General features: G+C 40.9%; 1 protein-coding gene across 10 annotated transcripts in view; it reads left to right on the top strand.

Moving 5' to 3' along the window:
* The window catches only part of arhgef1b (Rho guanine nucleotide exchange factor (GEF) 1b), a 36,862-nt gene extending 15,291 nt beyond the window's left edge, over positions 1-21,571 (top strand). For 4 of the 10 annotated variants that reach the window (XM_047598497.1, XM_047598498.1, XM_047598491.1 and 1 more), the window contains 29 exons: positions 1,253-1,351; positions 3,019-3,061; positions 3,185-3,290; positions 4,230-4,370; positions 6,195-6,224; positions 7,066-7,177; positions 7,333-7,405; positions 7,580-7,609; positions 8,033-8,212; positions 8,593-8,734; positions 9,724-9,735; positions 10,433-10,603; positions 12,100-12,290; positions 12,391-12,537; positions 12,730-12,812; positions 13,204-13,329; positions 13,477-13,591; positions 14,228-14,328; positions 14,459-14,533; positions 14,613-14,688; positions 15,258-15,425; positions 15,536-15,623; positions 15,709-15,804; positions 15,909-15,964; positions 16,041-16,208; positions 16,298-16,423; positions 17,188-17,375; positions 17,807-17,911; positions 18,427-21,571. In XM_047598497.1, coding sequence (XP_047454453.1) covers positions 1,253-1,351; positions 3,019-3,061; positions 3,185-3,290; positions 4,230-4,370; positions 6,195-6,224; positions 7,066-7,177; positions 7,333-7,405; positions 7,580-7,609; positions 8,033-8,212; positions 8,593-8,734; positions 9,724-9,735; positions 10,433-10,603; positions 12,100-12,290; positions 12,391-12,537; positions 12,730-12,812; positions 13,204-13,329; positions 13,477-13,591; positions 14,228-14,328; positions 14,459-14,533; positions 14,613-14,688; positions 15,258-15,425; positions 15,536-15,623; positions 15,709-15,804; positions 15,909-15,964; positions 16,041-16,208; positions 16,298-16,423; positions 17,188-17,375; positions 17,807-17,881 — 3,018 coding nt within the window. In that variant the 3' untranslated portion in view covers positions 17,882-17,911; positions 18,427-21,571. Of the gene's footprint in view, positions 1-1,252; positions 1,352-3,018; positions 3,062-3,184; positions 3,291-4,229; positions 4,371-5,673; positions 6,115-6,194; positions 6,225-7,065; positions 7,178-7,332; positions 7,406-7,579; positions 7,610-8,032; positions 8,213-8,592; positions 8,735-9,723; positions 9,736-10,432; positions 10,604-12,099; positions 12,291-12,390; positions 12,538-12,729; positions 12,813-13,203; positions 13,330-13,476; positions 13,592-14,227; positions 14,329-14,458; positions 14,534-14,612; positions 14,689-15,257; positions 15,426-15,535; positions 15,624-15,708; positions 15,805-15,908; positions 15,965-16,040; positions 16,209-16,297; positions 16,424-17,187; positions 17,376-17,806; positions 17,912-18,426 lie in introns of those variants that run through there. The other 6 variants (XM_047598493.1, XM_047598495.1, XM_047598496.1 and 3 more) reach the window with 6 other exon arrangements.
* The last annotated feature ends 117 nt before the right edge of the window (positions 21,572-21,688 follow it).

Below are 21,688 nucleotides of genomic sequence, written 5' to 3'. Positions count from 1 at the left end.
CACACGATCAGGCATAACATTTTGACCTTTCTAATATTGTGTAGGTCTACCATGTGCCTCCAAAACAGTCGTGACTCATCAAAGAATAGACTGAGGGCGTCCTGTGGAGTCTAGAAACAGTGTTTTTAGTGGGAGTCTTTGGTTCCTATGGTTCTCTGTGGACCTCTGTGGACCATCCCACTGATCCTTGATCAGTTTGGGATCTAGTGAATTTGGAGGCCTGGTCGACACCTTGTGCTGTTCCTCAAGTGGTTTTGTGTGTGTCTGTGTCTTGCTGTGAGTGTCAGATAGTGCGTTAGTGTTGGAGGTTATAAAGTCCTGTGACCAAATTTGAAAAGCTGGAAGATTGCAGATAATTGAAACGTAGCTAGTACTTTACTCAAGATTGAGGTTCCACTCGTTTGATTGTTGAATATTCTTCGTCCAACTTTGGCAAGATAATTAAATGAAAATATTTCAAAGAAAATCTACCTTTTTACTTTATCTTGCGTCCTATTTTTGAAGTTTTTGGTTGTGGTTATGGCAACACATCAGACAACATGCAAAAGGAAATGGCGGCATTTCTAACTAATCTGTTGGGGTAAGCAAAATGAGCCGACAAACAGGTTCCAAACAAAAAGTGGAAAGAGAAAGCTTTTGCCTACAGCCAACTTGTCACTTTAACTTCAAATGTTACCGTTGCACCTTTTACATATTACTCAGTCATATGATGAGCGTTAGAACACAAGTGTACCGTGAAGTGAAATGAAGAAGCCACTGTGATTAGCAGTGTTTTACGGTGGATTCTTTGCGTCGTCTGTGTGTTTGTGACTACTGTATGTGTGTCAGCGCTGATACAAAGCATGCCTGTCCCCTTTATTCTGCACGCAGACACCGTGACCCACCCAGGTACTGTTACACCTTTCACAGCTGTGACCCCCTCCCTCCCATCACCCTTTTTTCTCATGGTTGTCACAAACAATCAGTAGTGCAGCATATTTACAAAAACAAATGCTAATGCCGCAGGGTTTAAAAAAAGAAAACAATGACTTGGTTTGGTTTGTGACCGCCAGCCACATTCAGGACACTTACAGCGCTCCAATTAATTATTTAGGTACACAGCGATACAACGTTGTTACGAAGTGAAAGTAATTTGTAATTTTAAGATTTGATAATGACAGTTTATCACATATGTGTGTGTCTAAAAATAATAAAATAATGCAGTGCATTCATGATCCAACATTATTCGTTATTCTGTCGTTCTGTCTCTCAGCTCTGTTACCTCCATGCTGACCTCTTCAAAAACCTCAGTGCCAAAGAGACCAAGAAACAGTTTATGGAGTTCTACAACACCTTCATGGACAAGGGCGCAGTAAGTAACCGACTAATGTACAATCATATTAGGGTCAGTGAGATTTTTCACATCCAGTTTGAGAATGTCTAGAAAAGATTTGCATTTGTAAAGAAGAGCTTGTGTTGAAGAGTAACTGGTTTTGGGAACATCTCTGCGTAGACATCCCTGCCGAAAACAAGATCCAGCACTAAAACTGTGACACTTCAGTTTCAAGTATAAATTGACCCCGTCTTTACACTTGAGTCTGCTTTCTATCACAGCATTCAGAAACGTACTAACCTTTTTCTTACACAGGCAGATGTTATTATATTCTTCCTACAAATGCAAATCATTTCTACACAGTCACTGAATTTATTCTGCTGATTTTAGTTCATGAAGGTTGATTTACGACTACATACTTTGGACCTATGACCTCAAAATATCTCTTTAGAAGCTCAGAACCATATTGACCTTGATTGAGCCTCACACGCTATGCTATATATACTTTTATACTGACTGGAGGAATCTTTTGACTCTGTGTTTATGACGTGGGAAGTCGTAAGTCAGTGTAGAGTCACCAAAGCTAATTGTTCCCAAGCTAAGGGTGACTCTGTATACTCATATATATTATAAAACAACAAAGAAACCTCTGTACAACTATTCAAAAGTGTTTAAAAAAGGCAACTGGACTAGAGAAGACATTTCACCAGTCATCTGAGTAGATTGTTCAGTTGGAAGGGCTGGCCTTTTGGATTACCATGACCCGGATGACTGAGACCCTTCACCACTAAACATTTCACAACTGGTGAACTCTGACCTAATCAACACATTTCCAGTTACCAAGTTGTGGTTGTCATTTAGATTTTTTTTTCTCATGAACCGTGTAAAAGCGACCACATTTGAAGGCAGCAGATATACAAGTGGGTGAGAATTAGGGTTCTAACAACAAAAAAATAACTCCCTGATTGACACAAACTTCTTTAGCTTTTTGTGTGCATTGGGCAAAAGTTTGGAAGACAAAGCAGACTTTCCTATATAAATATTACATTCTTCTTGTAGTTTTGTATCAACAGGAAATTAATGTCCTGCTTCTCTATAACTTAAACTAAGGAGAGAGGAGTACATTGCGTTCACATGGTCTGTCTTTGCAGCGCCTGTCTCTTTGTTTTATATCACTTCTCCCTGCACACCTGGCCTCTGTCACTTCCCTGTTATATGTCATCCTCAGAGCTCGTCCACTGCAGATGTCTGTCAGCTGCTTCATGCTGCACTCTCTGCCTGTCTGTCCATCTGTCCGTCTGTCAGTTCAACCCCACGGCTTCCTGTCAGGATCGTGGGAAAGCCCTCTAGAAGGAGCCACCTTTCTTAGCCTCTCTTTTTTAAGCCCCATCACATTTGTAAACCCACTGACGCAAAGTTGGCCCGTGTGGTTATTTTCATGTCGGTGTCAGAGCTATGCATCTCCCATTTGGAATATCTGCTTATTATCATGTTATTTTTTTTTTATTTCCAGTGTTAACGTGCCCCCTGGTGGTGATATTCAGATATTGCATCGCAATGTTTTGTCTAGCGTCCACTGAAGACAAAGTGACAATCCATACAGATTTATAAAAGTAGTCTTTAAGTTAAAAAAATGTGTATACTGTATAAATAACTTGTATTATTTCTCTCTGTTTACTCATTTTGTCGTGTGCTTTACGTTGCAGATTCTCAGAGTGTCAATACCCCCTCATATAGCTTATGAGTTGGGTAAGTTACTCTATTCTAGTTGGTGTTCATTACAAATTCTTTGACATATTTTGTCAAACCTCAGCCTTGCTTTGTGTGGTCCTTGTCACTCATTTCCTTTCTATTCGCCTTCCTTTTTCCAAGACCGGACTCGTCCAGATCTGCTCGCTGATGACACGCAAAGGCGCTATGCCCAGGACATTGGAAAATTACAGGTTCCTGAAGTGGCCAAACAGCTGGAAGATTTCAGGTGAGAGTCTCAGATTCTGAACTCCAGCAAATAGAGTCTACATCAGAACTAATCCAGATATTTCACAGCTATTTTGTAAATTAACAAAAACAGGAAGAAGACACTGGGATTCATCCCTGACGCGTTTTTTAGGGACCATATACGTGAAACCTTTATCTGCTGCAGTAAAAACTACAGCTGCTGTTTATGCATTTCAGATGCTTCTTCTGTGTGTTTGTGAGGTTTCATGTAAGCTGAAAACCCACTTCCAATCTTTTTTTTTTTTCATTTCAGCTGTGGTTAACTTGAGATGAACAATAAATCTGAGTAAAAACTTTAATAACATCAGTGAAAACTACAATAAAACATTCTGCGAAGCAATTTATTCTCTTGAATGATTTGCTTCCTTCAAGGCAACCATGTGTATCTAATGAGTCATTTATCCCAAAGTCATATTTGAGTTTTGATATTTGACACACAACTGTCATTTATCAGCATTAAAAAATCATTTCTCAGAAACTGCAGCTTGAAAAACAACCTCGCTGAAGCTAAACCAGACTTAAGCAACACCAGAATAATCTGGCCTAACCTAATATAAGCACCCTGCTTGCTTGCTTACTCAAGACTTTACTTTGGCAGCCTCACTACTAAAGCTGTATACAGTATGTTTCTGTCTTTGCTGGAAGGATATTAGTTTCAGTAGCATTCAAACACCAGAATCTAGAAAAATACTCTACTTAGATTTAGATGTAACAGAAAACTACTAACAAGACAGAAAATAGCAAACATGGACGTCTTGTGGATTTTAGTTGTTTCCTGTTTAGCAGTAGCCACAAAATATCCAATTTTGCAATCAGCATCCAAACATTTATACATTAGGAAAACACATAGACTCTGTGTAAGTATTCTACTTCCTGTAAACCTGTCTAACACCTCCGTCCCTCTGCTTTGTCTTGTCAGGCAAAAGAGGATGATGGGCATGACCCCGAATGAGGCTGAGCTGCTTGACGTGGAGAACCACTACCCCACTGACCGCGTCCCCATGGAGATGAAGGAGAAATCTGTAGCTGAGAACCTCCTGGAAAAGATGTCTGAGAAACAGTGAGTGTTGCACCGTGCTGCTCAGAAATGATTTGGGGCATCCAGACTAAATAAACTGAAAGTCACATTCATATTTTTACAATGACGCGAAGGTGGAGCACATCTTTAAACTTCAAGACGAAGGTCCTTGTTGAATTTTGAGTACCAAATAAGTCATTTGCATATTACAATTACTATTTAATAACAGCATTGAGAGGTGCTCACACCTGTGTGTGTGTGTGTGTGTGTGTATATATATCGAGTAAATGTACATATGGCATATTGGTATCAGGAACTGTATTCTTGCATTCACATAGTATCCATCAGTGATGTTGGAAAAGCAGATGTTTGTGTCTTTGTTTCCTTTATGTTTTGTTAGCCACACTTTTTTTTAAAAAACAACTATGCAACCAACATCAACTGTGCATGCAAGACAGTGTACAACAAAAAAAATAAGTTCACTAGACTACAAAACTGGACAAAATGTGGTCAGTGAAAGAGAGCACAACAAAGCAAGAAGGAAATGAAGAGGCAGAAAGGAAAAGATGGAGTCAGCAGTGCCACGCTGGCAGGAAGGCTCTCCCCTGGCATTTTGCCAGCTGGGGGGGGGAAGCGTGGTGGTGGAGGGGGTAAAACAACGAAAAAGAGAAGGGGAGAGGAAGGGCCAGAGGGTTATCGATGTGGGATAGCTCCTGCTCTGTACGCAGTTAAAGAAAGAAAGCAAGAGATCTGGGGGAAAGTTAATCTATCCTTGACCCTGTGGCCAGCTACGATGTATTATCCTCTGCAAGAAGTGAGTCAGACAGAGAGGGAGAGGAGGCCAGCGTGAGGGCAGAATGCTGTCTGACTTCATCTTGTCAGGAGAGAGAGTGAGAGAAAAAAAAAATGATGCACTGTGAACAAGAAGCACTCATCCTGTGAATAAAGACACCAAAAAAGCCTGTAGAGTGGCCGTATCAAAGACGCGATAATTCAGCTTTTGACTTGCTCAGTTACTATCACACAGCTGGATCTCTATCTTCACCGCACAAACGATTCATTCAGGCTCGCTCCATTCATTCCTCCCGACAATCATCTCTCTATTTCTCTCACCATCAACGGTCCCCCATGCTCTTGCACCCAGTCACCCCTGCGTGTCCCCCTCCTCACTTGACCACAACACCGACCTCGCCCCATCTGTTTCTCATTGGTCTCTCTGCTGATGCGAACAAGACAAGCAGACCATTTGATTGGATTATGCAGGGAAATCCCAGGGAAACCCCTCCCATCCTTTATGTTCGTTTCAAAACATTAGTATCCAATTTCCACAGTCTTGCCTGCTGGTTGCATCAGACAAAAACATGGTTAAATAGACATTTCCGCTGTGCTGGAGCATTTCTGACTTTGGATTTACTTTGTAGACACTAAACTGAAGAGACAAACCAGGACAGCTAGTTTTTGACAGTCTGGAGGCAATAGTTTGGCTTAATCGTAGATCTTCACGTGACTTTTTTTTTTAAAAAAAATTGCTAGAGTGAGCAGAGGTGCAGCTTTTCATGCATCTTTCACATTTTTGATTTTTTTGTTTCATTTTTTTTTATTTTTTTTAATTTCCTTTTGGAAATTTTAGAATATGATCAATCGCTTCAGATCTGAGCACAAAAACACAATCGTCAGCTCTGAGTTGGATCAAGGAAAGCTCAGTTACTTCAGATTCCACCGGCCCAAATCAGAGTTAATATTCAGTCGAGCGAGAGAAAGAAAAAATGCTACTTAAAAGGAAGAGGTGATCTTGATGCTGCACCAAGAGAGCTTTTCTCCACTCTGTAGTAGTAACATCACTGAAACCTGTCTCTTTTCTTTCAGAATGACAATCGTCTCAGACGAGGAAAAATGGTGAGTTACATTGTTTTAAAAAAAAGTTTAAGTATTCGTGGTGTTCTTTTTTTTTTTTGAGGACATGTTTGTCTGTGCATGCTTTTTCTCAGCCTGGGTGTGGTCAAACCGCAGCCACACAGGCTGGTTCAAGTATAACAAAGACAACTTAAAACATGTTTTTCAGTAGAAATAAACGCCCTTTCACAAACGTACGCCTTATTTCATCATTCTCTGTTCCTTTTATGAGCATGTTGATCTAACTGGGAGAAATTATTAATCCCCGCCATGCACACCTTCTCTCCTCCGTACGCTTTTCCCCTGAGAGTTTAGTCCTCCACGTTTCTATTTCTTTATGATGCATTCGCACAGAATCTTCTGCAAAACTTTTAATGCAAGACGCTTTTGCTGACTGCACATCCCCAGAGTCTCCTCCTTCTCCCAACTTCTCTTTTATCTCCTCAACTCCTCCTGTCTTTTTGCGTGTCATATTTTTTTCTCTCCTTCCCAGTCTTTTCAGCTCCTCCCTGATGCTCCTCCTCTGGACCATTTCAAATCAGCACCTCCTTCTTCCCAGTCTGCCTTTTTTTCATGCGTTTTTTTCTCTCTCTTTGACACCACCGTAGACTCTGCAAATCCTGTTGTAGCTTTAAAAAAAACTTCTGCAGCCTTTAATATGAACTATACCAAGGACAGAATCATTTGTTACAAAAAAGACAGATGCACGTGGAGACTGGGTACTTTAATTTATCTAAATGAGGAAAACTGTTCTTGAGAAAAGGAGTGAAAAACAAGCATTTAAAATTACCACCAGATATTATTAATTAACGCTCTTCTCACAACACGTCTCCTCCACCACCAGCCAATCTATCTTTGCTACAGTGACCTTCTACATGAAGCACCTTGGTGTTAAAAGCAGGGGAGTCGACAGTAAGAAGTCCAGAGGAGGCTTCTTCAGGAGACAACTGGTAAAGGTAAACGACAATCATCTTCATAAAGAGACGTTTTGGTCATTTTATGAAACTACAGAAACAATCAAATCAGCAGACCTCTGTTATACACTATCCTCATGACTCCTCTTTATTAAATCTGACTTTGTTTTTCCTCCCTACTTATGTGATTTCTCCAGAATAAGAAGGAGGAATCCACTAAGACCAAGCCCAGAGGGGTGTTCCCAATTTCTAACTGGATTCCAGGCAGTGGTGTGTATCTGCTTTTGAGTCTTAGCAAAAAAAATCCTAATTGCATTGTGTTGTTGATATCTCACTGTTAATGCCTTTATTGGTATTTGAAAGAATGATCTGAAGAACATTTACATACTGATTTCCATGAATGGCTATGAGAACGTGTTGTCCTGCCCTTCTTCCCTATTACAGCGGAGGGCAAACCCAAAACGGATGCTGAAGGTACTCGTTGTTCAGAGTCCTCCTTCCCTCCTGGCCCTTTTATCTGTAGAATGGTCACTTATCTACTAATCAACACTTAAGCATGCCTGCATGTGTCAAATCAATCTGGTAGAGGATGCGGGGGGTGTTGTAGATCTGATTTTTGTGTTTCAAGGTGGTTGTTTGAAGAGTCGGTTGCGGTGTCTAGTTTGTAGTCACTCTTTGCTCACTCATCTCACCTGAAGGATCATGAATGTTTCCTTGTACCATACTAATCCTCTCATTTACTGTAGAAATCCTGATTCCACCCAACTCTGCTTGTCTGGCTCAAAAAGTCTCTCTTTTTCTTTTTGTTTTTCTCACTGAGATGCATGTTTTTCTTATGGAAGTGCAGTATTTACAGTTCACGTGTGTTAAAGTTGTCATGCTCTTACCGTACATCAGGGGAAAGGGATAAAGTGGCTGTGGATCGTAAAGGCCTCGTTCCGGGCAGAGGCTCTTTGACCGACAAAAATCCCCCTGGGGTAGGCGCAAGCCCTCCCTGTCCTCCAGTCATAGACATCAGTGACACCTCAGGCGGCAACATCAGCACCACCAACTGCCCAGAGTCTTCACACAGCGATGGTAAACAAGTCTGCAGCCACACTATGGTTCTAGGAGGCAGTGCACACACATCTAATTAAATTGAAAATGTTAAAACAGGGATGTGATTGTATGACATTTTAAAAAGCCTTTTATGATTTTACTTTTGTTTTATTGACTGTATCCCAGTCTGAAATGTCCTTGCTTTTAAAAATGCCTAATCTCTCCCTGTCAGGAAGAGTGAAATAGATTTTAGGAACTGTCAAAAAAATATTTCTGATTCTCCAGGGGAAAAAAAAAAAAAATCTGTTGTATAAGGTTACACAATTGAATTGAATTGAATTGAAATTTGTATTGAATCAAGGCTGCATGTTACTAAACAGGAAAAAAAAAATGCTAAATTTGATTTTCTAATCTTCTAGGTATCACAAGCAATCGCTTAGAGGCTCCAACTTTGTCGGACGGGGGTGATGTGTCCCCTGTCTCGATAGGAGGCGGGGTGCCCCTAGGGGAACCCCTCTCCCCTAGTGACACCCCCACAGAGGAGGCTATAGAGAAAGACAGGTGAGAAGGACTGAGGTGGTAATGAAAGTGGTAATCATCTGGAGAAAGAGGCTGTGATTACAGTATAGTGATTTGCAGGATTAATTAGAGACTATGATCAGATTATTACTAGACTGTGAGAGAGGCCAGGGGGGAAGTGGGAAACGAAATGTGTCGTTGCTCAGGCTGAGGGAGCTTGGTAAAACTCCCCCAGCAGTCTGTCCCTGCTGTGTGCTAGCTTTTGTCGTGCTGCCCGTTGCTCGCTAGCTAACAGAGCCTGCAGTTTTGAGGCGGACCCTCACCAGGTGGACCCGGACCGAGTCTTTCCTTCCAGCCCTTTGCCTTCCCTCCCCCTCATACCCTTCCTTCTTTTTCTTCCTCAGTGCAGCAGGTGTGCTCTCCTCCTAACATCACTCTCTTTTGTCTTGTTCTTTGTCTGTCTGTTGTGCCTCCTTACTACATAACAAAGCTTAATTGCTTTATCTGTTGCATATAGGGCTCAACTGTAGAGATCTGGCTCTCCTTTTTTTTATTGGATTCCGGTTCATGTCAGCAGTACGCTGTTGTTTTCTCTTAGACTGAGACATTTGCAGTTACATAGCAGAGATTAGGAGCTTTTTCGCAGCTTTCTGTGCAGTAAACAAGTTTGCTAATATCTTGGCTTAAGTTCTAAAAAACTTTATCTTCAGCCAGATTTAGACGCTGTTGTTATTTAGTAAACAGTACATTAGCTTTTTGTTTTTAGTTCATTTTAGCTGCTCTCTCCGTGTGCTTTCCAAGGTGTCTGCTTGTGTCGTGGTCAGGGCCCGTCCTCTGTCCTGCTTGTCTACACAGTATGTGAGGTTACATGTTGTTCCAGGGGCTTTGGCATTGTGCTCCGACGGTGGTTTTGACTCGTGTAGGATATTGTGTTGGTGTGTGCCATTGCATGTCATGGTTCTTCTTACTGTGGCTTCCAGTAGTTGTATAAAGGCGAGTGTGTAACAGTGTGGTATCCCATGTTTTTACAGACTGAAGACAAGGTGGGTGTCAGCGCCTTGACAGAGTCATGGACATGCCTCAGGCCTTATACTGATCACATATTACACAAACTCTCATGTGCACACACTGGTTTAACACGTACACAAACATGGATAAGTATTTTGAATCTGCTTGTGGAGGAATTCTAAATAGCGTGCTAGTTTTGGATGAGCTGTATTGTTTTTAGTCGAGTGAAACCCAAGAATTATAGAGCCATATGTACAGTGTGGTACGCCACATATGTAGAAGCAATGCATGGCTACTTTCTGTTGTAGATGAGCACAAGTGATGCTGCGTCTACAATGAATGAAACAGACTGGGTTTCATTTTTAATATATGCATGTCATATGTCATGCATATTTATTTGTCACTTATTTTTCTTCTTCTCTTTCTTTCCTTGATTGGATATTTACCTTTTGGACACCTTTCTTGTTTGTGTAAATCTTGTCCTGACTCATCCATCATCCTCTTATCCGTCATAATTAACTCCCATTTCTATCTTCACTGTCTGTATAATGTATATTTCCCCTTCCACTGTCTCTCCCTACATTATTTTCTGCTCGTGTCTCTTTCTCTTCCATCCACTGTTGGCTACCTCTTTGTCATGTTCCAACCGTCCTCTTCCCTCTTCATTCTGTCCCCGTCTTTTCTCATCCTCACCTCCTTGCTCCTCCCATCTCCTCCCACCTTCCCATCCAGCACCAGAAAAAAAGTGGCACGCAGCGAGAGTGCTCGTGTGGACCGGCACCCGTCTCGACGCAGGGGCTCTTCTCGGGCCAAACAGTCCCGCTCCCGCAGCGATGTGGACCTCCAGCCTCCTACCTCGACAACATCATCACCTGCCCCACTCACCCCCCAGCACCTCCATCCGTAAGATGGGCAAACCCTCCCCCCCTTAATGCGTCACTGGCTCAAGAGTCGCACAGCAGGGACAGACAGGATGTCAGATGCTGACAGATAAATCAGGGGAACAGTTTGACATAAGATCACTTCGTGTGCAAAGTTTAATGAGCCACTGGGGCTGATAATTTTCTTGTAATTGACCGTCAGATGGATCTGTTTCTAATAGTTGACCTGTACTGTGACTGGCAGGTAGTCAGTAGCAGTTAAACAACACTCTCATTTCCTCTTTAGGGTAATGATTATTGAGTTAGATCAGTATTGACAATCTGACAAACGTGCAGTGCCAGCCCTTTATTAAAGGTTAGCTAATGTTTTATTGGCTGACTGTAAATGGCAGCATGGCCACTTACACCTGGTCTGGAGTTGGAGAGGAAAAGCAGTTAAATCCTTAGTAAGCCAAGTCAGCTTCATTTAATAAAATACATTATTATAAATTTCCCAGTACTTTAGACCGTTTGAGAGTTCAGTTGTTGAATTTTGTAAAATTTTTGTTTAGTAGTTAGTAGGGATGCACCGAGCCGATATTTGTATCGGTACCGATATCAAAGAAACATTCTAGATCGGGTATCAGTGACAATGAGCCGATCCATATCGGTAATGGATATTTAATTCCCATTTGCACTAAACTGTATTAAGAGCTGATTGCTATTTATTTTGAAAATCTACCAACCAAGCTAGTGAAGCTATTGTTTTTTTTTTCTCAATTTCAGCTCCTTTATTTATCATTTAATATTTTTTTTGTTTTACATTAGATTTTAAATCCCTGATTGCACTGACTGAACCAGTTACACTTGTTATATTTTTATGGTTAAGGTTGTTTTACTGGTGCACAATTATTAAATAAATAAGTAATTCAGTACATTTATATCTGTTTATTTGTTTTAAAAAAAATAGGAAAGAAATGTTCAAGTCAAGTCTGATGTTGCCTTGCACAAAAGAATGATCCCAGTCTTTTCCACACAATGAAACTTACCGTTTGTTACCATAATTCAGTGTTGTTTTTCTAAACTACTAAACCTCAGATATCGGTATCGCTGGTGAAAAAGGCGGATCGGTGCATCCCTAGTTGTTAGTTTATACATTACCTATTTAATATTATGAACTGGGAAATGCTGACAAATTCTGAATATTAATGTCACCATACAGTTATTACCTGATGTTTAAGTCGGGTTGTACTTCTGTCTAAGGTATAATAGTATGAACATGCCACTGATTGACAACTCATCTACTAGATATTCTGTCTGGCTGTTTAACATCCTTATATTATCCGATGTAATGTAAACCCTGGTGTACGTTTAGAAAGGTACACAGCTGCTCATGGCTACTCTTGTTCCACAGCCAACAACTGCCACTTGTTCGACCAGAATGTGTATTACATCTCTTGAAGCTCCCCGGGTCATACTTAGTTTACGCTGCAGTACCCACCCAATGCTAATCCTTCTCCCTCTCTGTTCAACCTTCAGCACCGATGGACCAGTTTTCTTTGTTGAAGGGACTGGCCAGTCCCCCACCAGCCCCTCCCCACAGCTGGAGGAGATGGAGCCACGGCTCCTGGAGTTCGAGCAGGACCCAGCCAACTGGAGGGAGCAGGCCTCTTCCGAAGCTCTGTCCCGCCTCAGCAAGAAGGAGACCAAGAGGCAGGAAGTCATCAATGGTGAGGAGAAGAGAGATGTGGCAACACACGATGAGAGGATGCAATGAGCTCACAGAGAAAAAAATAATAACCATGCTGCGTCTGCTCTCTCCCTTCTCAGAGCTGTTTGCGACGGAGCATGCCCACGTTCGAATGCTAAGTGTCCTTCAGATGGTCTTTTCCAAGCCGTTGGAGAGAGAGCAGCTCCTGACTGGCACTGAGCTGGCCGCCATCTTCCCCAACCTCGATGAGATCATCGACATGCACTGTGAGTGCTGCTACAAAGAGGCATTTCTGAACTGTTTCTGTCTTTCCCTAGAAGGCAGCAGATTGAGAATATTTAAAGTACCTTTTAAAGTACCCTCCATATTTGTCATTCACACTGATTTTTTTGCCTCTCAGCATTATTTAAAGAACTTTACTGTTTCCCTTTGTGTTTGTCTCTTGCTGTAACTCTCAGATAACTTCTACGAGAACCTGAAGAAACTGCGTTTGGATGACGGCTTCGTTGTTAAATCTATTAGCACCACAGTTCTCAACCGAGTGAGTCCTCACCATCTCTCTCTTCATCTCACAGTATCACAGCATCTCACACTTTCAGAAATATTTCCAGTTGACATGTGCTTAACCTTTGTATTGTCTTCCCCTCGACTATTTAGAAAGCTTAAAATAAAATGCATCACCTAATTGTGTGCAACACATTTTTAGTCAACTTCTTTTCAACTAATTGCTATGTATTGGACACTTTGCAAAATTATACATGGATTATATAAAAATGAGCCAAAATGGACCCAAAGGACAATAGGAAAGTTAATAGTAACAGTAACAGAAATATCAGTAATAGTGTCAAAAGCTTGAAAGTTTCTTCATATGTCTCGTATCTCTTCTCACTAGCACGGCACTGTTTGACTGTACTGTTGTGTGTGCGTCTCAGTTTGGTGGTACGGAGGGCGAGTGGTTCCAGAAACTAACAGCCCGATTCTGCAGTCACCAGTCGTGGGCCCTGGAACAGATCAAGAGCAGGCAGAAGAAAGAGCCACGCTTCAACGCCTTCATATTGGTACCACATGCCCACTCAGAAACTGACTCAAAAATAAATTCTTAAAGGTTTAACTTGAGACATACATGGATGCGCTAAAAGATTCAAGGCCACGCAAGAAGTCACATGAGTGGTCTCACTCTGACTCTGTGTGTGTGTTAATCCCAGGAGGCAGAGAGCAAACCCCAGTGCCGCAGACTGCAGCTCAAGGACATCATCCCTATAGAGATGCAGAGACTCACCAAGTATCCACTGCTGCTGGAGAATATTGCAAAGAACACAGGTGTGTGTGTCTGTGTGTGTGTCTGTGTGTGTCTGTGTGTGTCTGTGTGTGTGTGTGTGTCCCAGTCTGGTTCGTTGCTCATGTGTTGACATTAGTTTGCACCTGTGGCATGTCTGTAGAGATGTTTTTGATGATAACATTTGTCTTGTTTTTTACGCTAATCATTGAATAGAATAAAGGATTTACTATATGTTCTGATGTAGATAATTCATTTATTTTGAAAATCTGGTGATTTTTTTTAACAGGAATAAATAAGTACACAGGATAGTCAAGCCATATGTTACACTGAAGAATACAATCATATAAAAATTTACTATCCCCTTAAGGGAGTATTGCTGATTAACATCGTGCAAACGTAAACAGGGCAGTAACATCTTTGACAGCAGACAAACTTTTGTTGTTTTATGTTATAACCGAATATCTTCATATAACCATCCATAAAGGAAACATTTATATTTCTTTCATTTGAAATTGCACATTGTCATGCTCCATCTACTGTTTTAAAACACTTATTTTTAGTTGCATATTTTTAACCTAATGAGTTTTTGCGTGCACTTGTGACTTATGGTTTTAGTTTGGGTTGTTGCTATGAAAACTGTGTTTTTCTGAACTCTGTGTTTATTGTGTTTTGGTCAGAGGACAATACAGAGAAGGAGAGGATCCAGCAGAGTGCCGAATGCTGCAGAAAGATCCTCAACCACGTCAACGAGGAGGTCAAAGTGATGGAGAACCTGTTGGTAAGAAACACACAATTCTCCACTAAACTGTTGTGTAGTAACTGACCACCAACTGGGGTCTAGTGAATTCATTTTAAGAGGTCTCTTGTTAGACAGTCCGACCTCCTAATGTCTCCATCTCTGCCCCCAGACTCTGAAGGACTACCAGCGTAGATTGGACACATCAGGGCTCAAACCTAGTAACGAGCTTTATACTGAATATAAGGTAAGTTTCTTTGAACTGTTTGGTCTCAATCAAGTTTTTGTTGCGATATTCTTCTTTATTCTCCCTTTGTTTTTATTAGAACATTGACCTGACTCAGAAGAAGATGCTGTTTGAAGGCCCGCTGGTCTGGAAAGTCACCAAGGAGAAGGCTATTGGTAAACACAACTGCTTATTTACACTTCACATGAAGTGCCTTGGTTTCAAGGTCAAAATTTTTACTTTTTTTTTTTTTTTTTTTTTCTAAATTAAATAATTTCTTGGTCCGGTTTTGCTGCAATTTGTTACTGAGTTAACTGGATTCACTTGCTAATTTGCTTTGAACAGACAAAGAAAAGACTTTTTAAACAATAATTTATTTTGGGCCAAGATCGTTTTTCATATTTCATTTCCCTTTTTTAAAGTAGATGAGAATTTGCCATAATAGGAAATGCAACTGCACTGCAGCTGTCTGTTTGAGATCAGTGACCCATTGACTTCCTGTTTTATACTAGTTTAGTTCGTTTTCCAAGCCCTGCAGTGGAATTACAAAAACAAAAAAACAAAGAAAAGCAGTAATAATTACAAATCTATGAAGATAGATTTATAAATTATATTTGGAATCTGGAAAAAAAAAGGCACTGATGAATGAATATAATGTTGCCTAAAAACAATCTAAACAAATGAATTACATAATAATTAACAACACTTATGTCCTGCTTTATCACACCCCTTGTCCTTCTCTCAGAGGTGCAGTGTGTGTTGCTTGCCGACTTGCTGGTCCTCCTGCAGAGGCAGGATGACAAGATGGTCCTCAAATGCCAAAGCAAGAGCAACATCGCCGTGCAGGAAGGCAAGCAGATGCTCAGCCCCATTATTAAGCTGGACTCCGTCTTCCTCCGTGATGTGGCCACAGGTTAGCGGCGCACAATAGTACAGTAGTTTCAGACAGACAAATGCAAGTCACTTCCACGCTGAGATCAATAATACTCAGCCAACAAATTGCTGTTTTTCCTGTTCTGTCAGATCGAAAGGCTTTTTACGTGATATTTACCTGGGACAGCGGCGCTCAGATCTATGAACTAGTCGCTCAGTCTTTTGGAGAAATGAAAACGTGAGTGTCAAGAAGAAGTGTAACAACTGCAGTAATCATGTTTGCCAGGCTCTTATTGTAACCTCGTTCGTGTGTCTGTTTTTAGTTGGATGGAAGTGATAAAAGTAGCGGTGGATGAGCTGAAGAAGAGCGGAGCATCCATGAAGTTGCCAGTGCCTCCTGATCCCATCAGTCCTTCACCGTAAGTGTCCATGTCTGTGTTGAATTAGCAAGATATATTCACCGCCTGCCAAAGTTTACCCATGTCAACAAATCTAATGTAGTTTGTTGTTTTGTCTCCATCAGAATCCATAATCCGACTCCGAGTCCTCTTGATATTGATGTCGTGAAACGCAGCAGTGGTGAGAGAGCAGCGCTGAACACTGAATGAATTGGTCAAATTTGCCTTTGTTATACATTTCTGATGGCACAAGCCAGACTTATGCTTGTCTCCATCTGTAGACCGAGAGAAGGACGGCTTGACACATAGCAAGTCTACAGACGACAGGCGCAGGATGATGGATTTCCTGTCAAACAGTGGCTTTGACTTAATAGGCCACTCCAACAGCGATCAGGAGAAGGTGGCCAGCAGTACATTGGATGATGGTGAGTAGGGCTGTTCCTTGTGCTATTAATCATTTGTTAAGCAATGCCTACCTACCTAATGAAACCAACGCATCTGTCTTCTCCGTTAGTCATGGCTCTGAAAAGACTGTTGGTCAGCAGCATCAGTCTATCAGAAGACTTGCAAACTGATGAAGAAAACGAAGTGGAGCAGTCAGAGATGCTCAGTCAAAAGATGGATAACTGTCAGCTTACAGGTAACATGAAGTGTTAACCTACATTTCTTACACTCACAACATAAAATATAAAGCTATAGCCAGCAAGCTGTTAGCTTAGCTTGAATCAAGCGGAGAATGCCTTTTTTGTCCAGACTGCTTCTTGGCTCTTATATAAGGAGTTCCTGTAGTTGTGGGTTTGCTATATGATTGACATTACCAGAAGGAGCAAGACTTGATGTTTCCTTGTTCTTTAACAAGCAGAGAAACTTTTATTTTAAAAGTTGGTTGTACCTTTGGGTGTGTTGCTACTTGGCCTTGAGACAAGGTCAGAGATTGTGGATTGTTTTATAATTGATCCAGTGCTTCATACTGGAGAAGTTAGTGTAGTGATTTCTCCAAACAAACAAAATTCAGTTGAAATATATATATCAAAAAAAAAAAAGATTCTAGCCCTTTTTCTACCCGTTTATTAAATGTGCCATTTTGCTTTCATTCAGTGTACTGTAATGTCTTAAAACGGCTTATTGAATATGAACAGTATACTATTGTCTGTTTGTGTTGATTCTGAAAGGAGGACTGCGAGACCTATTTTGCCATTAAATAACAACAAGAAATGATTTCTCTATTGTCCTCACTCCAAGCAAGTGTGAATACAAACAATATTATTCTTTGTCACACTGTGATGAGGAGCTTGTAATCAAGATATTCTAGTGTGAATGATCCCATTTAATAAGCTGAGTTCACAGTAGCTGAAAAACACAGCCGTTTGCTGACGTATCTAAATTGAATCTCTCTGTCCACAGAAGAAAGTCAGACCCCAGACGGAGGGGATGAGGAGGTGAACGTCAACACTTGCGAAAAAGAAGACGAAGAAGAGACGAAAGGACACGAGGACAGTAGCATCAGTGCACCCCTGTCTTTGTCCCCGGAGAGGCAGAAGGAAGTGAGCCTGAGGCTGCTAAAGCTGGAGGAAAAAATAAAGAGACTACAGGTGAACAGAGGGGGCCCTGGGTGAGGATGTAGAGAAAAAAAAAAGTGAGCAGGTAGTATGACAGGGGCAGGTAAAGATGTGAGACACAACAAAAGATGTGAGCTGACTGGAAAGAGATGCCGGGTTGTGCATCGAGGGTTTCAGTGAGGATAACTTAAGTAAGGAGCGAGCGGTGGACAAATGGGGCCAAATGGCACAAAAGAGAAACGAGAGAATAGAAAACCATTTAACCACTGCTGTTATTGCTTCGCTGAAAATTGCTTTGTGAAATTGGACTTCTCTAAAAATGGCTATTATGTCCAGCACTTGCAATGGGATGTGTCAGAGAGGCAGCGAGGGAGACGAACAGAGGATGTTAAGAGGAGGAGGTTGGAGTGTTTGCGGGTGTGCGTTCGCAGCTCTAAAGGTGATATCGATTCGGTGTGTTGCAGACTATAGAAGAGGACTACCACAGGCTGCAGGAGGCCCTTTCCAAGTTCTATCTGGAGGGGGGTAACTTCGAGTAAGACACCATTACTCCACCTGCTGGCTACTAGGTGAGAATGCTGAACAATAAACTTAAAGTGACATTAAGAAGCGTATTAGTCCTTTCATCATCAAGGACACAGATGTGGTTAGGCCTCTTATAATAAAAAGCAAAAGTAGTATAGTACTATGGTTATGTATCAAGAGTTTTTAATTGGATAAAGTCATGAAAAAAAAAATCAAGATAAAACTGTATTATGAATTAAACGCAATTAGACCATTAAAGGTACACATAAAAACACGAAATAATGCAAAACCATGTTGTATATAAAAGGTAAAACATGTGTTAACAACAAATAATAAGGCTGTATGTAAATTCTTACATTTAATATTAATGTAATAAATTATACTGTATGTATACATTGACTGTTTACATGAGGAATTCTGTTACAACTACGTATGTGGACTCATGAATCCCTGAAAAATGTCTTGTATGTGAAGCGACTCACGCACCTCCTCAAGTACGGACATTATTCCCCCGTCATCACCAGTCCTGTTAACGTCCCTCATCTTCTCTTCTCCGTAGGTTTTTACCAGTGCTGGTTCGGACTGAGACTGAGTGACTTTCAGCGGCCTTTCTGGAAATCCCTAAACCCTCATACTTGCCTGGACCCTTGCTGCATTATTTGTTTCTGTCACAGCTGTTTGCTGCCAAGCAGGAAATGTCCTGCCTGTTGGAGAGGAGGGAGAGCTTTATGCACAGTGCAATGGTTCAGTGATGGAACATGGGAGGTGTGTGCATGTGTATATGTGTGTCTTTTTGCATGCTTGGTAGAGAGGTATACAAAGAAGGAAAAAAAAAAAAAAGAGACATCCTACCTTTGAGTGAGAGGTGCCAAAAGAACTGAAGCAATATTTTGCTGTGAGAGAGATGCTGCCTAACGAAATGTAGTGATTTCAATCTGCTGTAACACACATACGCACACCAGAATAACAAATTAACATTTTGCCAGTTACAAATGTACAGTAAAGAAAGTGCCGTAAATGGCCAACGTAGCACTAGATTATGTAATGAAATACTACTGCTGATATAGTGTTATTTCTAGTCTATGCCAAAGTACAACAAAGATGCACTTTTTTTCCTAATCAAAACGAGTTAAACATGCCCACTGTTTGTGCAACATGTGTTACTTTAGCTCTGTTCAGAATGGGCAGCTTTCATGTAGCTGGCCATCATTACTGAAAAGATGTATCCGTGAACATGTGTGTGTATGTGTGTTACAAAGTTTTTAATTTAGGACATTGTTTGGAGGGTTTTTACTGTAATTAGGTCATATGAAAAAAAAAAAAAAGAAACATTTATAAATAGTGGCACTATAGGTAATCATTTTGTTAATAATGGAGACTTGTTTGTATGTACCGCTTTTATTTATTCCTCTTAGTCCTGATAGGTCAGTGAGTTGCTTCAGCTGAGACAAACTGTTACAACACTGGGCCAGAAAAATAGAGCATTTGTGAGAGTCGAACAAGACGTACGGAAGCAAAGCTAGAATGTGTAGTAGAGGTAAGGTAGAGAGGGGAAAAGAGAGATGTAGGCATGGAACGTGGAATTAGTGTAGCTTTGGTTTAGGGAGCTGGAACCGGGTGGTCAAGACAAAATGTGTTAAAAACATGAAATCAGGATTTCTGCTTGCTGTACCTTAGACAAGTTTAGACATGTGTGTGCACACCTACAAAACACATGGAGCCCAAGAGCTCAGAAATGCTCACAGACGTGCAGCATCAATTCTGCTTTGTCCCGCACACTCCAGATTCAAAACATAGACTTGAGTCGGGATTACAAGTTGTATCGTATGACTTTTAGGGTTAGGGGTAGGGTTAGTAAAAAAAAAAAAAAAGAAAGAAAGAAAAGAAAAAGCTAAAATATTCCTTGCTAGTAATATTTGTATCAAAACTGAGCTGCGTTTGTGTTTCATCATGCAGTTGATTGTTGTTATAATTATTGTGATATACTTTCTAAATAGTGGTGTGACTGTGGCTGTGCACACAGGACCAAAGACATTACAAAGCACCGTTGGATCCTCATTTGATTTGAGCTGTAGTTTTCTTAATGACATGCCTCATCTGTTTAGAGGTCTGTCTGACCTCTGTCTCTTTTCCTTTCCCCAAACGTGTTCAGTGAAGGGATTCAATCCAACACGAGAGAAAGTTTTCAATTTTTGATGAATGTACAAGCAAATGCCAGTGTGACAATGTTACTCTTCCAAGTCTTACGGCAAAACCCCAAACAAGAGTCTTTGATTTCTGACATATATTTCAGATGCAGCACAAATGAAAAATATGTACGTTTGTGTCACTCAGTGTTAGTGCCATAAGATCTACTGTACTGTACTGTACTGTCTGCATAGAATGGAGACCAAGTGCTGTAAACACCCGTAGTGCTAACTTGAACACATGGGACCTGATCCTGCTGCAGAACAGAAAACAGACAATGAAGCCAGATGAAGACGCAAAGGAAGCGATGTAGGTTTGGAGGAAGGAAAACCGTCTCATTCCAACGCCGCTCTCACCAGCACTGTAATCATAATCACTTCCTGATATGCATTCTCCTCGTTGTTGCCACAACAACAAATGCTACCTTTGAACCTACTGAACCTCGGTAGGTTTACTCGGTTTATTCACATGGGTGTCACAAGTTGTCACTCTGTGTTATTGCCTTCTCTCCCCACGTCTTCCTCTTTGAAATTGTACATAAATCTTAGCCTGAAGGAAAAAAGAGAAGAAAGTAGTGACAGTATAACACCCCCACCCCCCCACCCGTTAGCTATGCCTCCTGATAACACGCTCACCTCTTCTGGAAGGCTTAATCACCTTTTCCTCCACCACAGTTTTATCATAAGTTGTTGTGTATTTCATTTGATTTACTTAAATGGGTTTGGGAGGTTTTTATTGCCGCTTTTTCCCCCCAATGTTTTTCAGAGATGGCTTTTTAATTATAAACTATGCATTTCCTGTAACGATGAAAGAGAGACAAGACTTGTCTGTATCTCGTCTTTGCATGAATCAAGTTAACAGTTATGCAGATATTATGAACATGAAATTTTCCTTCAGTGTCGGTCGGCTCTTGGCCATGGCTGTTTGTCTTACCTATATGGGACCATCTCAGTCAAACTGTTAAAACCTTGTTAGATGAAACGCAGTTAGCACAAGCATTCATTGGCAGGCTACACACTCTTATCTCTCTTTTTCAGATGCTTTTCCTCATGTATTCTATATAAAAGGTGTATAGAAAATGTATTTATAGAGTGGTGCCTTGTTGTGACGATCAAGTTCCATTAAGGGCTCATAAGTCGGCCGCAATCACTGCTGTTTTCGGTGGGCTGTTTTCCATAAAGGACCTTACACAGTGAGAGACTCTGATGACCAAATGGCTAATAAGCAGTGAAGGACACTCTTTTTGTTTCCATCTCCATCACAACAGCAGGACTCGAGCCTCCTAGCAACTCAGCCAGCCAGTGCCCTGTATAGAAAAGACACTGCTTCTTGTCATACTGGCATCTGCCATTTTGTCTATCTATAAACAATGAATATGCAAGAACTATACTGTGTATTTGGGTTTTGATTTTAATGTGTAAGATTTCTCTTTAATTATGTATACGCAAGGAAATTTGTGGTACGTTGTTTTTTTTTTTTTTAATTCTTCATTTTTTAAATAAACTGGGGAAATAATACCCTGCTTTGTCATCCATAATCCATGAGCTCATGTCATAGAGTGTAACAACTGTTGGGCCTGACTTAACCTCAAGTATATACAAATGCAATTGGGATACTTTGACCCTTGTAATATA

Source organism: Mugil cephalus, chromosome 11, assembly GCF_022458985.1.
Source record: "Mugil cephalus isolate CIBA_MC_2020 chromosome 11, CIBA_Mcephalus_1.1, whole genome shotgun sequence".
NCBI classification, from domain to species: Eukaryota; Metazoa; Chordata; class Actinopteri; order Mugiliformes; family Mugilidae; genus Mugil; species Mugil cephalus.
This window is presented reverse-complemented; position numbering and strand designations above follow the sequence as displayed.